The sequence below is a fragment of the Malania oleifera genome, chromosome 12, assembly GCF_029873635.1.
Source record: "Malania oleifera isolate guangnan ecotype guangnan chromosome 12, ASM2987363v1, whole genome shotgun sequence".
Taxonomy (NCBI): domain Eukaryota; kingdom Viridiplantae; phylum Streptophyta; class Magnoliopsida; order Santalales; family Ximeniaceae; genus Malania; species Malania oleifera.
Genome location: NC_080428.1, coordinates 33,348,599 through 33,363,148, shown reverse-complemented (window position 1 = coordinate 33,363,148; position 14,550 = coordinate 33,348,599). Strand labels below are relative to the sequence as shown.

The window sequence follows — 14,550 nt, the reverse complement described above, 5'->3', positions numbered from 1 at the left end:
ATTACAGACCATATACCTAGTTACTATTACAGATCCATATTATAATTATTGATTTGACAATACAAATTAAAGTCTTCAGGGTCTTCACGCTTTACTTTTATGTGCCATCAATTTGATCTTCCTAATATGGTGCTGCACACAAACTTGACAAACATTAAATACTAAGAGTATTTGTCATTATCAAAACTGGGTGTAACCTATCAGGTCAACGCGTGTCTTGAAAGCCTGGGCTTCCAGGTATGGTACACCCTCTACAGAGGCTAATCGGCATAGAACCACCTATAACACTCTCACAGTATAGTGTGGGCACATATGGTCACATACATAATTCCTAACAACGGTACCGTGCTCATAACATAATGGTCCATCAAGGTTCCTAAAGCATATCGTGTAATTTAAGTAATAAAACTATATTTCATATTCCTTTCATATAAAACCTTACATAGTACAAGACTCGGCCCTTGCATCCATTATACATATAAAACTCGGCCCTCGCGGCTATCATATAAGTATTCCTGCATTTTCATAAACAGTTCCAGTATTTCACAAACTTACATCATTTCGGTTGTGAAATCGCATATACATATCATTCACCTGCCACACAATTTCATGCACATTGAATATAGCCCATAAGCAACTAAGAAAACATAGCATATACAGTTTAAAACATAAAACCAAGCTTTCCACTATTTGTTCTATTGAAAATACCATAACATATATCCTAGGTTTGAAAACAGATCTTTTGAACGGTTGGTTTTAGAAACTTTAACTGAAAACCTTAATATACTTACTTCATAAACATTTCAAACGGTTTAATTTCATTAAATTGTTGACTTAACTTAATCCCCTTACCTATTTCTGAAAAAGAATATGAAATGCTCGAAAACAGAACCCTAGCTTTTTCACAAGGTCAAGAATCTGCTCCGCTAGGATTGTAGATGTTCACTCCTTGATCCTCGTGGTAACTTTAGATCGTCAATTCGGGGGACAAATGACAAAGAAACCGAAGAGAAAGAGAGTATGGGTGTGGGCTAGAGAGAGAGAGAGAGAGAGAGAGAGAGAGAGAGAGAGATTTAGCTTTCTTAATGAAGAAGCAAACAAAAATCTTATTTATAGACTCCTGACCTCGTCAAATTTATCGACGAAGTGGCGCCTTCGTCGATGAGTTATAGAAGGCTATTCGTCGACGAACCTCTTCCTTTGTCGACGAACCCTCGCCTAATATTTTCCAACCGTTCTGGATCTCTTTGTCGACGAGGCTCTGAATTTCAGCTACGAACCTCATAAAGGCCTTCGTCGATCAGAACATGGACCTCATCGACGAAGCTTGTTGTTTCATTTTTGAAAATTTCCATTCTTATTTATTTTCCTTATTTTTCAGGTTCGAGTCTCTACAATGGATATGATGTTTTAGTCCTTTTGAATGACAATAGATATATTTCACATTTTTTTTTTATTTTATGTTGTTAATGGCATGTGTCTTAGAAAATAGACTCAATATTTTTTTTTATTAGTTTCTGAACCTCCTTTATATTGTATTATCAATGTATAATTAATATGACTTAGCGTATTACTCATACTATTATACTGATAATATTTTTTTTATAAGAAGTTTGTTAATTTAACATATTTAACTTTAATGACACTAGTTTATGTATTGTTATCAATGTGACGTATGTCATTATGTTTGAAGAAAATTCTTACATGTATTCTTTTGTGTGTGTGTGTGTGTGTGTGTGTTTTTTTTTTTCTTTTCTACTTCACCTTGTCTTAAGTTAAACCATCAACCCGAACCAAACCACACGATATTCAAGTTGACTCAAACCGCGTTCTTAATGGGTTGACTTAAGATTGGCTTCTTGCCAAATCGACAATATCGGATCAAGTCGAATTTTTGGCCCAACCCAATCTATGAGCACCCTTACTTTTAGGTTTCATAACCAAATAAATTTTGGTGCCATTTGTTCCAAAAAATGCAATTTTGAAAAATGAATTTTATAAATCATTGCTATCCATTTTCTTAAGTGTGCATTTGAGTTTTTGTAATTTCCAAGTAATCTAGGATAGGTGTAAATTAAATCCATACTTAGATTTCATAAAAGTTTGCATGAACATTTTGAAATTGTAAAAAATGAATGTAGGTGGTCGACCAGCCTCCCCCAACCAAGCATTCCTCTACAAGTGTTCAACCAACTATTAAGGCACAGTCAATCGGCTAGTCCATAGTCTATTCTTAGCAACTTTTTTGAATTTTTCTTGACATTTTGAGTTAGTACTTGTTTTAGACACTCATTGGAGTGTAAGGTCGAGTCTACTAACTATTTAAATGATTTTGGTTTAATTATTTTCTCATTAAAAAATAAAAAAATAGCATTTTTCAAAGATTTCCTAGAAAGAGTTTTGAAATGAATGTCCATGATGCAGGTTTTGGACATTTTTCAAAATGTTTTTGAATCTAATTTCAAGTGTTTTTAAGGAATGTTTGGGGTTCTCAAATAAGTTTTAAAAATAAAAAATTTAATTTTTTTTAGAAAATAACTTTTTTTAAAGTGATTTTATGATTTCATTTAAAGATGGAACAATGTTTTTTCTTTTCCTAAACAATTATGATATTTCAAGGCTCTTCATGTAGAGAGTTTTTTTTTTTTTCTAGAAAATCATGTTTTTACCAAAGATATGGATTTTTTCAAAAGATTTCAAGGTTTATTTTAAAACTTCAAAATATTTTTAAAATGAATTTTAAAAGTGTTTTAGGGAACTACAAGTAGATTGATCCCTTTTTCAGAGGGTGTGTAGGCAGTCTATCCCATACAGATGCAACCATAACTTTTTAAAAAATAAAAATAAAAATATTCTTTGCCTTGTTTTTGCTTTTATGTGTTTTTGTGATGCTTTTGAAAAGATATTAAGTAGTGGGGTTGTAAAGCCCTATGAAATTCTACCATAAATAAGCTCCGATACCAAATTGTAAAGTCCTATGAAATTCTACCATAAATAAGCTTTGATATCAAACTGTAATGACCCGTAAAAGAATAACAGTATAAAAAAATGACCTCGTGCCCCCGAACACTGTGGGGCCCAGAGTGCTATTCTCCATACAATCTTTGATACCACAATGTAACAACCTGATGCCCATAGTGGGCACCAGGTACACTTATCCATAACTTTTCCCACACAATACAGTGGAACATACATGTACAAACTCCAAATATAATACTAGAGTTCTACTGTCACCCGAAATACATACATAATTCCCCACGAGTCCATAAATACATCCCTCGAAACACTAAGTATACCCATTTACATAATTGTGTCTCACAAAAACTTACCCTGAACAAACTCTAATCAGCCCTGCCTTGGAGCACTCTAGGCTTGATTTCTAGGATTTCCTGAAATGTTAGAAATTATAGGAGTGAGACACATCTCAGTAAGACATGTTGGCCTTATAAGGCTTAACATCTTATTTTGATGCTAACAAACAAGTGGATCTTAACATGCTATGTTAAGTGATGTATTTTTAGGACTAAATGAAGAATGCAAGGTTAAAGAGTTCATGAGAGCTTATAATGATTAATATCAAGCTTGAAGCATGAATTTAAAAGTTTAAAGCCTGAAGATCACAAGAGCATAAGGATTAAAAAGATCAACGTCATAGCTCAAAGAAAATAAAGCTTAGACTTTAAAATGTCATATCTTGAAAGCTCACAATGATCAAGGAATGTGGGAAGTTTACTCAGCAAAATGATCCAGTTCAAGAAATCTCAAAGATCATAGGAGCTCAAAGTTTGAATCATGTTGAAAGATCAAGAGAGTTTAAAGAATTGAAATCTCACATCAAATTCAGAGAAGTTTGAAAGATCAGTAAAGAAAACAAAGAGAATTCAGAGCAAAGAAGAATCAAAGGGGTCTTTAGGACAAGTCTTTGTAAGTACTTCAAGTTTATTCAAATATGAAGTTTTCATTTTGAAGCTCATTAGACAAAGAGACTTAGAAACCTTAAGATAATAACTTGGAACATGTTTTCAAAGTTAAAACAAATCTATATTCCAAGTAACCATGAGAGAGAAGTCAAAAAATGATTAAGAAAGAAAGGTTTTCGAAAAAGAAAAGTTTTTTTTTTTGAAAATCAGAAGGGTCGGGCGACTGTCCTATTGTGGCAGGCGATTGCCAAATTAAGTAAACGATTTTTCAAAGAGATAGTAGCAAGACAGGTGACTACCTAAACATGCCAGGCACTTGAGTGGTCATGCCAGGCGACTGCCTTGGTTCTGGCAGGCAACTACAAATGTTCTGTATTGTGAGTTTGTTCTATGACAGGCGACTGCCATTCGAACGTTGGCTTAAAAACTCTCAACGGGAAGATTTTTTAAAAGAAGTTTTTGGACACGATTATTTTAAAAAATTTGGAAACTATTTCAAGGAAACTTTGGGGGTAAGGAATTACTTTTAAACATCTATAAATAGCCCCAAACTTAAAAAATTTTATACACCAAGAGAAATCATATCTGCTATCATACTCTTTCAAGCCTTCTGAAATTCTGAAAGTGCTCTATTGCTCACATCTTGCATGAATGTACTGAAGTCTTGTTGATCTTATCACCAATCTAGTGCTTCAATTACTACTTCTTTCAATCCATTGGAAGATACATATGGTGATACAACTTTAGAGCTTCAACTTTAAATTTCATATTCTGAATTTATTTTGAAGTATATAGTGTTGTAATTGTTGTACTAATCAGATTTTTGAGGAGCAAAATTTTTGTACACATATTGTGGTTGTATTTCTTGTAGATTGACGATTCCAAGGGTTGTTTGGATCATTGGCTAAGCAAGGGGATATTGCTTAGAGTGGCGGACTTTAGCCTATATAAGGAGTGACCGGACGAGGGGATATCGTTTGGAGAAGGCGGGCTCTAACCTTAACCAAGGAGCATTGTAATCGGTATTGCTCCAATCGTCAACGGAACTGAACTAGTGAATCCTTTGGTGGTTTGCCAAAGGCGAGGACGTAGGCTGGGTATAAGCCGAACCTCGTAAAAATCTCCGTCTCACTCTCTCTTTACCTTACTCTTTATTTTCAAGCATATTTAAATTGCGTGAATGGTTTATTTGATAATCATATATGCTACGTAATATAGAAATCAAGTAAACTTAAAGTTCAATTTTGATTTGGGTTGTGGAAACCAAAAGGGAGTACGTTGGTTATACCATATCTTGCGGAAACCATACGGGAGAACGTTACTTGGTTAAAAGCCCAAGGATAAATTAACTGAGAGTTTAGTTGAGTTCTAAATATTGAGAAGAGTGTGAATGGGTTGTTGAAAAACATATCATATTAAGCAAATCAATTAATACAAGGCTTCACATCAGCAAACACAAATCCATTACTACAAGGCTTGATTCAAATTCATATCCACAGGGTTAACAACAAAAGATATATTGTGATTGAATGTTTTAAAGTTTGATATTAAATGGATTGTGTTTATATCCGAAAGAGTGCTGAATCTTGCAAATCTAAACAGTGCTGAATATTGTGCTAAATTGATTGGTTGTTTAATTGTGGTTGAAGATTGAATGTTTTATTAGTTGTCTTGTTGATTGTTTAAAAGAAACCAAATTCTTGTTTGATTGACAAAATAGATAAACAAGTTAAAGAATTGGTTAAATATTAAAAGAAGTTAAGGACTTTAAAAATAAATTTTAAAAGTCAATTCACCCCCCCTCTTGGGAAGCTATTCCTAATTTCAAGACGAAATAGATTAGTATCAGTGTGTGGCAACGCGAGTTTTAATATTCCAAAAACACATCCATTAAATAATTAATTTTTAATTGATAAAACATGTAAATCTATACTCACACTTATGTATATATTTCAAAAACACATATTTCCTTTTCAAAACATACTGTATCATATACATAATTCTTTGCAATAAATGAAACATCATATGTCACGCCCCAAACCCGCGGATGGGTCCCAGTTGTGATTTTAGTAACCTAGCCTGTCTCTATATCATTTAAACATACATGATACTATTCTGAATTAGGGGTCCGACCCCGTGGGGTACACATAAACCTTATACACAATCACATACATATCCATACACATAAAATACACAGTGGAAATGTTCTTTCTAATACATACATTGTACCATACCAGAGTCTATATATGACTAGATTCTATGCTCCAAAATATAGTACATACCTCGAGTGTCTACAAAACCTAACAATGACAACTCGGTTACAAAAATTAGTACTTGAGCACTTTACGTAGCTAACCAACACCCACGCTCCCGAACGCTAGGAGTCTAGTTTAGCTACCCAAAGGACCTAAAAAACATTTGTATATTCGAGGTGAGACACCTCTCAGCAAGGAAGAAAGTAGGTTATAGCAGTGTGTGGCCTATAGGTGTTATTTCGACGTAAAACATAACACAATACAGTTCCAGTATTTTCACAATCCAGTTCCAGTACATACGATACCAAACATGCAGTCGGTGTCGTAACGCTCAAGCACCCAAGACCCTGCAATAATCGAAGCCTCACAGTGATATCATGCTAATACGGTGTCCTCTCACACTCATCGATGACTAGCTGAAACAAATAGGTGATATTTCACACCCTCAGATATAGAGCCGCACACTCTCACCCACGGTATTTAGCTGAGACATGGTGTTTGCCCATGGTAATAGTTAAGACGTGGCGAAATTTCAAAAAACCTGGAACAATTTTGGAACTCATGTTTCTATACCCATCAGTGTATGGTAATTAGCCACCCCTAACTGTTTTACAAAACCTGGGACATTTTACATACAACAGTTCATTCCACACTTATTTGAGTATACAACAAATCATATCATTTTCAATTCGAGAAATACAGTTTAATACAAATACAAGTACGATCGTTTCATTACTACCATTTTATACAACATATGATTTTTCCAACAAAAATAGAGATGATACTCGAAACTCCAAATTTTCCCAAAAACTGTAACCCGAAAATCCCATATTTTCACCTGATAGATTTTCCTAAATAAGCAACCAAATATACATATGATTGTAAACTACAGGTTTACCTATCCCGATTTAAAAAAATAGTAGAATCTTCTTACCTTTTCCCAAATACCAAAATACGAACTCTACGGCTCCAAAACTACGAACCGAGTCCCCAAAACCTAAACATCCTAGAACTATACTTCATTATAATTCTTACTACTACATATATATCGAAACGAAAATGAAATCGGACCCTTACCTCGGTTTTGGGTCAAAACTCAAAAATCCTCAAAACGAATTTCTGATCTGCAAAAAACGTAGAGATTCCTCCTTTGATCCACGCAGTAACATCAGATCGTTGAATTAAGCGATGAACAATGAAGACTTGAAGAGAGAAGGAGAGGTTTCGTTGGTTCTAGAGAGAGAGAGAGAGAGAGAGAGAGAGAGAGAGAGAGAGAGAGAGAGAGAGAGAGAGAGAGAGAGAGAGAGAGGAATTGAGGTTTCTTAGCAATGAAGCAACAAAATATCCTATTTATAGACCCTTGACTTGGTCCAATTTGTTGACGAGATGGCGCCTTCGTCAACTAATCGTCCACACATTTCATCGATGAACCAGATCCTTTGGCGATGGACCCTATTTTGATATTTTACAACACGTTTGGTATCTCTTCATAGACAAGGCTCTGAATTTTGGCGACGAAGAGTATGACGGCCTTTGTCGACAAGAACAATGGCTTCGTCAACGAAGGCTGCAAAATTTACCTTTTTACCTTTTTGTTATTTATTACGTCTGAAATTCTCGGGTCAAGTTCTTACAACCTCCCCTCCATACAAAAATTTTGTCCTTGAAATTTGTAATCTCTCATTTACCAACTCAACTACATACCCAAATGCATACTCGACTCTAGGAAGAGCCGGCGGCCACCCACATGGCAACCCCGTCCCAAATACATACATACCCTCACTTATGGGGGAGGAATACCATGGTTACATACATACCATCTCAGGAGCTCATAATATTATAAAACTCTCCAAGAGACTAACCACACAACGTTACTACAATAGCAAAATATTACATACATACATACCCATACTAATCCTGCTATCAAAACTACTATTTAGAACAACTACAGATATTTCTGGTATATTTTCGTCTTTAACTCTCAAGAAGCTTCCTCAACCGCGTGATTCCGCCACAGTACCTTCACTAATGGTATCTCCTCGGTATGCAACTTTTGAACTTTACGGTCTAGAATCTGAATGGGTATTTCTTCATATGCCAAAGCATCCCTAATCTCTAAGGATTCGTAACTAATCACATATGACGGATCCGACATTGTCTTCTCAATATGGATACATGAAATACATCATGGATCAGATCATCAAGAGCGCTGGGGGTAGTGTAATCCTGTAGGCCACTGGACCCACTCATTCCAGTACCTAAAATGGTCCAATATACCTTGGGCTTAACTTGCCTTTCTTCGCAAATCTCATCACTCCTTTCATTGGAGCAATCCTCAGAAATACCTTACCCCCCCACCTCGAAGTTCAACTCACGGCGGTAAACATTCGCGTAACTCTTCTGTCGACTTTGAGCCGATTTATTCCTATCCCTGATCAAACCAACCTTCTTAGAAGCTTGCTGTACGAGTTTGGGACCCAATATTTGCCGTTCACTGACCTCATCCCAATACAAAGGAGAACGATACCTCCGACCATACAATGCCTCAAACGGTGTCATCCCGATACTAGCCTGGAAGCTATTGTTATAGGCAAACTCCAATAATGGTAGAAATTGAATCCAACTACCACTGAAGTCTAATACACAAGCCCATAACATATCTTGCAAGATCTGTATTGTCCTCTCTAACTGTCCATCAGTCTTGGGGTGGAACACTGTACTGAATGTAAGCTTCGTTCCCAGTGCTACCTATAAACTTTTCCAGAATTGAGAAGTGAACCTTGGATCTTGATATGAAACAATGGACACCATTACCCTGTGCATTCTAACTATCTCTTGCATGTACAAATCTGCTAGCCTACTCAAAGAGTAGCTAAACTTCATCGGTATGAAGTGAGCAGATTTGGTCAACCTGTCCATGATTACCTAGATGGCATTCAGCCCGTGTAGTGCCGGTGGCAATCCAGTGACAAAGTCCATGGAGATGTGCTCCCATTTCCACTCTGGAATACTCAATGGCTGCACAGCCCTGGTGGACTCTGATGTTCAGCCTTTACCTGTTGACAAGTCAGACATTGTCCTACAAATCGAGCAACCTCCTGTTTTATGCCACTCCACTAGAAGGACTTGCGCAAATCCCGATACATCTTCGTACTACCTGGATGTACCATATACAAAGAACGATGTGCCTCCTTTAGAATCATCCTATTTATCCCCTTACTGTTTGGAATGCACATCTTGGTCCCAAACCTCAGCACACCTCCCTTAGAGATGCTAAAATCTGTAGCCAACCCTTGTTGTACTTTCTCCATGGTCTCAGCTAACTCCACATCGCTAGCCTGCGTGGCTTTAATCCTTTCAAATAATGTTGGCTAGGTCACCAAGCTAGCAATGGGAGCCTGATGATTACCATCCACCAATTCCATGCCAAGACTTTCTAGATCTTGTCTGATATAATGCTGACCTACTGCTATAGATACTGATGCACGCTCTGACTTCTAACTCAACGCATCAGCTACCACATTAGCTTTCCCTGGCCGATAGTTAATGGTGCAATCGTAGTCCTTGATAAGTTCTAGCCACCTTCTCTGCCTCATGTTCAACTCCTTCTATGTGAAAAAGTATCTGAGGCTTTTATGGTTTGGGAAGATCTCACATTGTTCACCATAAAAGTAGTGTCTCCAAATCTTCAATGCATATACTGCTGCCGCCAACTCTAGATCATGTGTAGGGTAATTCTTCTCGTACTCCTTGAGTTGCTGAGAAGCATAAGCAATTACTTTCCCCTGTTGCATCAACACACATCCCAATCCCTTTAGAGATGTGTCGCTGTAAATCACAAAATCACCGTCCCTAGATGGGATGGTTAAAACTAGAGTAGTGACTAGTCGGTGTTTCAACTCTTAGAAACTCTACTCGTACTCATCAGTCCAATCCAATCTTATGACCTTCCTTATCAACCATGTTAGAGGGCCAGATAACTTAGAGAATCATTCCACGAATCGTCGGTAATACCCAGCCAGTCCTAGGAAACTCTGAACATCTTGTACGCTCTTTGGTTTCACCCAGTCAATCACTGCTTCAATTTTACTAGGATCAACTGAGATACCACCCTTTGACACGACATGGCCTAGAAATATGACCTAGTTCAGTCTGAACTCGCATTTCTTCAGCTTAGCATACAACTTCTTCTCCTGTAGTACCTGAAGTACCAACCTCAGATGGTTTTTATGCTCTTCCGAACTCTTAGAATATATTAGAATATCATCGATGAATACCACTACAAACTGATCTAGGTACTCATGGAACACCCTGTTCATTAGGTCCATAAATACTGTCGGAGTGTTAATCAACCCAAAAGGCATAACTAAAAACTCGTAGTGACCGTATCTGGTTTGGAAAGCAGTCTTTGCAACATCCTTAATCCTAACTTTCACCTAATGATACCTTGACAGTAGATTGATCTTCGAAAAGACCTGTATTCCTCGCAGCTGGTCAAATAGATCATCTATACGAGGCAACGAGTATCGATTCTTCACTGTTATCTTGTTGATCTCGCGGTAATCAATGCACATTCGCATCGACTCATCCTTCTTCTTCACGAACAATACTGAAGCTCCCCAGGGTGAAACACTAGGTCTGATAAAGCCCTTGTCTAGTAGTTCCTACAACTACTCCTTCAACTCTCTAAGTTCAGTTGGAGCTATCCAGTATGAGCTTTAGAGATCGGTGCCTTACCTGGCAGCAACTCGATAGTGAACTCCACCTCTCGATCAGGAGGTAAACTAGGTAAGTTTTCTGGGAATACATTCGAAAATTCGTTAACCACTCAGATATCTTCAAGTTTTAGTTTGCCCTGAGGTGGTTCCTTCAAGCAAAATAGGTACCACTGACAATCCTCCAAGAGTAACCTCCTCACCTGTATAGCCGATAGAATCTGTGGCATCGAACGCACACACGATCCCACGAACTCATACTCCTGCTCCCTAGAAGGTCTGAACACTACTACCTTCCTACGACAATCAATCACTGCATAACTAGAGAATAGCCAATCCATCCCACGTATGACATCAAATCCACACATGTCATACACTACTGGGTTCCCCAATAGCAGCCTTCCCTGAATAACCATTGGGCAGTTTCCTAACATTTTACTACAAATTGTTATGCTCCTAGTCAGTGTAGCCAGGGACAACCACTCATCCATTACTTGGGTTTCAACCCCACACAATTTCACAAAACTCAAAAATATAAAAGAATGGGTTGCTCCCAAATCAAATAAAACAACAGCTCTATTCGAAAGCAATAACATGTTACCTGTCACCACATTTCCCGCATGCTTAGCATCTGCTGGAGTAAGGGAATACACCCTCACTAGAGCCGTGTTTGCCTAATAGTTGCCCCAAGGCATTTGATTACTTCCACGGTTCTGGCTTTGTGCAGGCATATTGCTCCTTTATGCTTAATAGTTTCAGGATATGTGGCCCAGTTTGTCACAATTGTAGCAGTTACCCCATTACGGCTGGCATTCACCATCATGCCACTTATGACACTTGGCACATGGTGCTGAGGATGGATCCCCCTAAGAACTCTACCACTCGGTATTTTGGCGATAACTTGAACTATAGTTCTTCTTCTTCTTCCACTATCCCTGTCGAGGACCAGTATGAGAACTAGAAGATACTGGCCTCTTCCTCTATTCCTGTACCACCTCATTCACCTAAAGGTCAGCCTCGACTATGGTGACTTTATCCACCTGAATAGAAAACTCTCGAATCTGCAGCATTCCCACCAGCCTGCAGATGTCCTTCCTCGGACCCTTCTCAAACCTACGAGCCTTCTCATACTTGTTCGAGATCAAATACGGTGTGAAACGAGATAGCTCAATATATCTAGCAGCATATCTATGCACCGTCAAAGTTCCCCGAGTCAGGCTCGAGAACTCATCAGCCTTCGCATCATGAGTAGAAGTCGGAAGGTATCTCTTGAAAAATACCTCCTTGAAACGGCTCCAAGTCATACCAGATGGATTAGATCTCTACTTCTCAAGCAGACTAACCATTGTCCGCCATCTTTCAGCCTTTCCTGCTAGCTGAAAAGTAGAATAGAGAACTTTCTGCTGATCAGTGCAGTGCAAAACTTCCAATATCTTCTCAGTATTTTGCACCCTGTTCTCTGCTACTATCGGATCGAGTCCTCCCATAAACGTTAGAGGGTGCATGCGGGTGAACCTCTCTATGGTACAACCTGTAGCAGTAGGAGAGTACTCATGTCTCCTAACACTTTGCCCGATCTCCCACACTTGCCTCGTCAAACCTTGAGGCATGGAAGGAGACTCGTCACTCGCAGTCCCTTTGGAACCACTGTCCAAGTTGTTATCCTTGGACTCCATTCTAAAAGTAAGATAGGAATCGATTAGAATTCCTATATCGTACACAGTTAACACAATCATTGAAAACTAATCATGTTAACTACAACTCTCATGGTTCCAGGTCTGTCCTCCCACACCGACACGAAACCATCAATGGTTTGCCATGGTTTTACTGAAATCGTCATTCTAGGAAAAACAGAACACCGCCAATGAGTCCCCGTCTAACAACAAAACAGCCCTCGACCTACTAAACCCATTTCCTATATCCTATACTATGGTATGTACACATAACTACGCCTAACCAAGTCTACAAGACCTAATAACCTGGTTTTGCTTTGATACCAACCTGTCATGCCTCGAACCCGCGGATGGGTCCCAGGTGTGATTTTAGTAATCTAACCTGTCTCTGTATGATTTAAAACATACATGATACTACTATAAATGAGGGTCCAACCCCATGGGGTACATGTAAACCCTATACATAATCACATGCATATCCGTACACATCAAATACGCAGCAGAAATGTTCTTTCTAATACATACATTGCACCATACCAGAGTCTATACATGACTAGAGTCTATGCTCCAAAATACAGTGCATACCCTGGGTGTCTACAAAACCCAATAATGACAACCCGGTTATAAAAATCAGTACTTACTCAAGCACTCTACATAGCTAACCGACACCCACACTTCGGAATGCTTGGAGTCTAGTTTCGGCTACCCGAAGGACCTGAAAAATATTTGTATATTCGAGGTGAGACACCTCTCAGTAAGGAAGAAAACATGTTATATCAATGTGTGGCATACATGTGTTATTTCGAGGTAAAACATAACACAATACAGTTCTAGTATTTTCATAATCCAGTTCCAGTGCATATGATACCAAACTTACGGTCAGTGTCGTCACACTCAAGCACCCGATACCCTGCAATAATTGAAGCCTCACAGCGATATCATACTAATATAGTGTCTACTCACACCCATCGGTGACCAGCCAGAACAAACATGCGATATTTCACACCCTCGAATATAGAGCTGGACACTCTCGCCCACGGTATTTAGCAGAGACATGGTGTTTGCCCATGATAATTAGCCAAGATGTGGCATAATTTCACAAAACCTGGAAAAATTTTGGAACTCATGTTCCTATACCCATCAGTGTACAGTAATTAGCCGCCCTTATTTGTTTTACAAAACCTCGAACATTTTATGTTGTTCATTCCACACTTATTTGAGTATACAGCAAATCATATTGTTTTCAATTCAAGAAATACAATTTAATACAAATACAGGTACGATCATCTCATTACTACCATTTTATACAACATATGATTTTTCCAACAAAAATAAAGATACCTAAAACCCCAAATTTCCTTAAAAATTGTAACCCGAAAATCCCGCATTTTCACCTGATAGATTTTCCAAAATAAGTAACCAAACATACATATGATCATAAACTACAGGTTTACCGATCGCGATTTCAAAAATAATTGATATAAACAGAATCCCCTTACCTTTTCTCAAATACCAAAATACGAACTCTACGGCTCCAAAATTACGAACCGAGTCCCCAAAAATTAAACATCCTAGAGCTATACTTCACTATAATTCTTACTACTACATATATACCGAAACGAAAATAAAATTGGACCCTTACCTCAGTTTTGGGTCAAAACCCAAAAATCCTCAAAACGAATTTTCGATCTGCAAAAAACGTAGAGATTCCTCCCTTGATCCATACAATAACGTTGGATCGTTGAATCAAATGATGAACAATGAAGAATTGAAGAGAGGAGAGGTTTCACTGGTTCTAGAGAGAGAGAGAGAGAGAGAGAGAGAGAGGATTTGAGGTTTCTTAGCAATGAAGCAATAAAATATCCCATTTATGAACCCTTGACCTGGTCCAATTCGTCGACAAGATGGCGCCTTGGTCGACGAATCATCCACACATTTCGTCGATGAACCGGCTCCTTCATCGACAAACCTTATTCTGATATTTTTC

The 14,550-nt window shown here is 38.0% G+C and overlaps 1 protein-coding gene across 1 annotated transcript; it reads right to left on the bottom strand.

The window, feature by feature from the left end:
• Positions 1-11,894: 11,894 nt before the first annotated feature.
• LOC131143862 (uncharacterized) lies at positions 11,895-12,566 on the bottom strand. The gene is made up of 2 exons (XM_058092227.1): positions 12,234-12,566; positions 11,895-12,125 (listed from the first exon to the last, which is right to left on the bottom strand). The coding sequence occupies exons 1-2, from the start codon at positions 12,564-12,566 to the stop codon at positions 11,895-11,897; spliced, it is 564 nt and encodes a 187-aa protein (XP_057948210.1).
• Positions 12,567-14,550: the final 1,984 nt, after the last annotated feature.

Bases quoted from the DNA above. Each gene is read 5' to 3' on its own strand.
- LOC131143862 (XM_058092227.1), bottom strand. From the start codon at position 12,566: ATGGAGTCCAAGGATAACAACTTGGACAGTGGTTCCAAAGGGACTGCG. The intron at 12,126-12,233 runs GTTAGTCTGCTT...CATGATGCGAAG, and splicing joins CTGAAAGATGGCGGACAATG to GCTGATGAGTTCTCGAGCCT.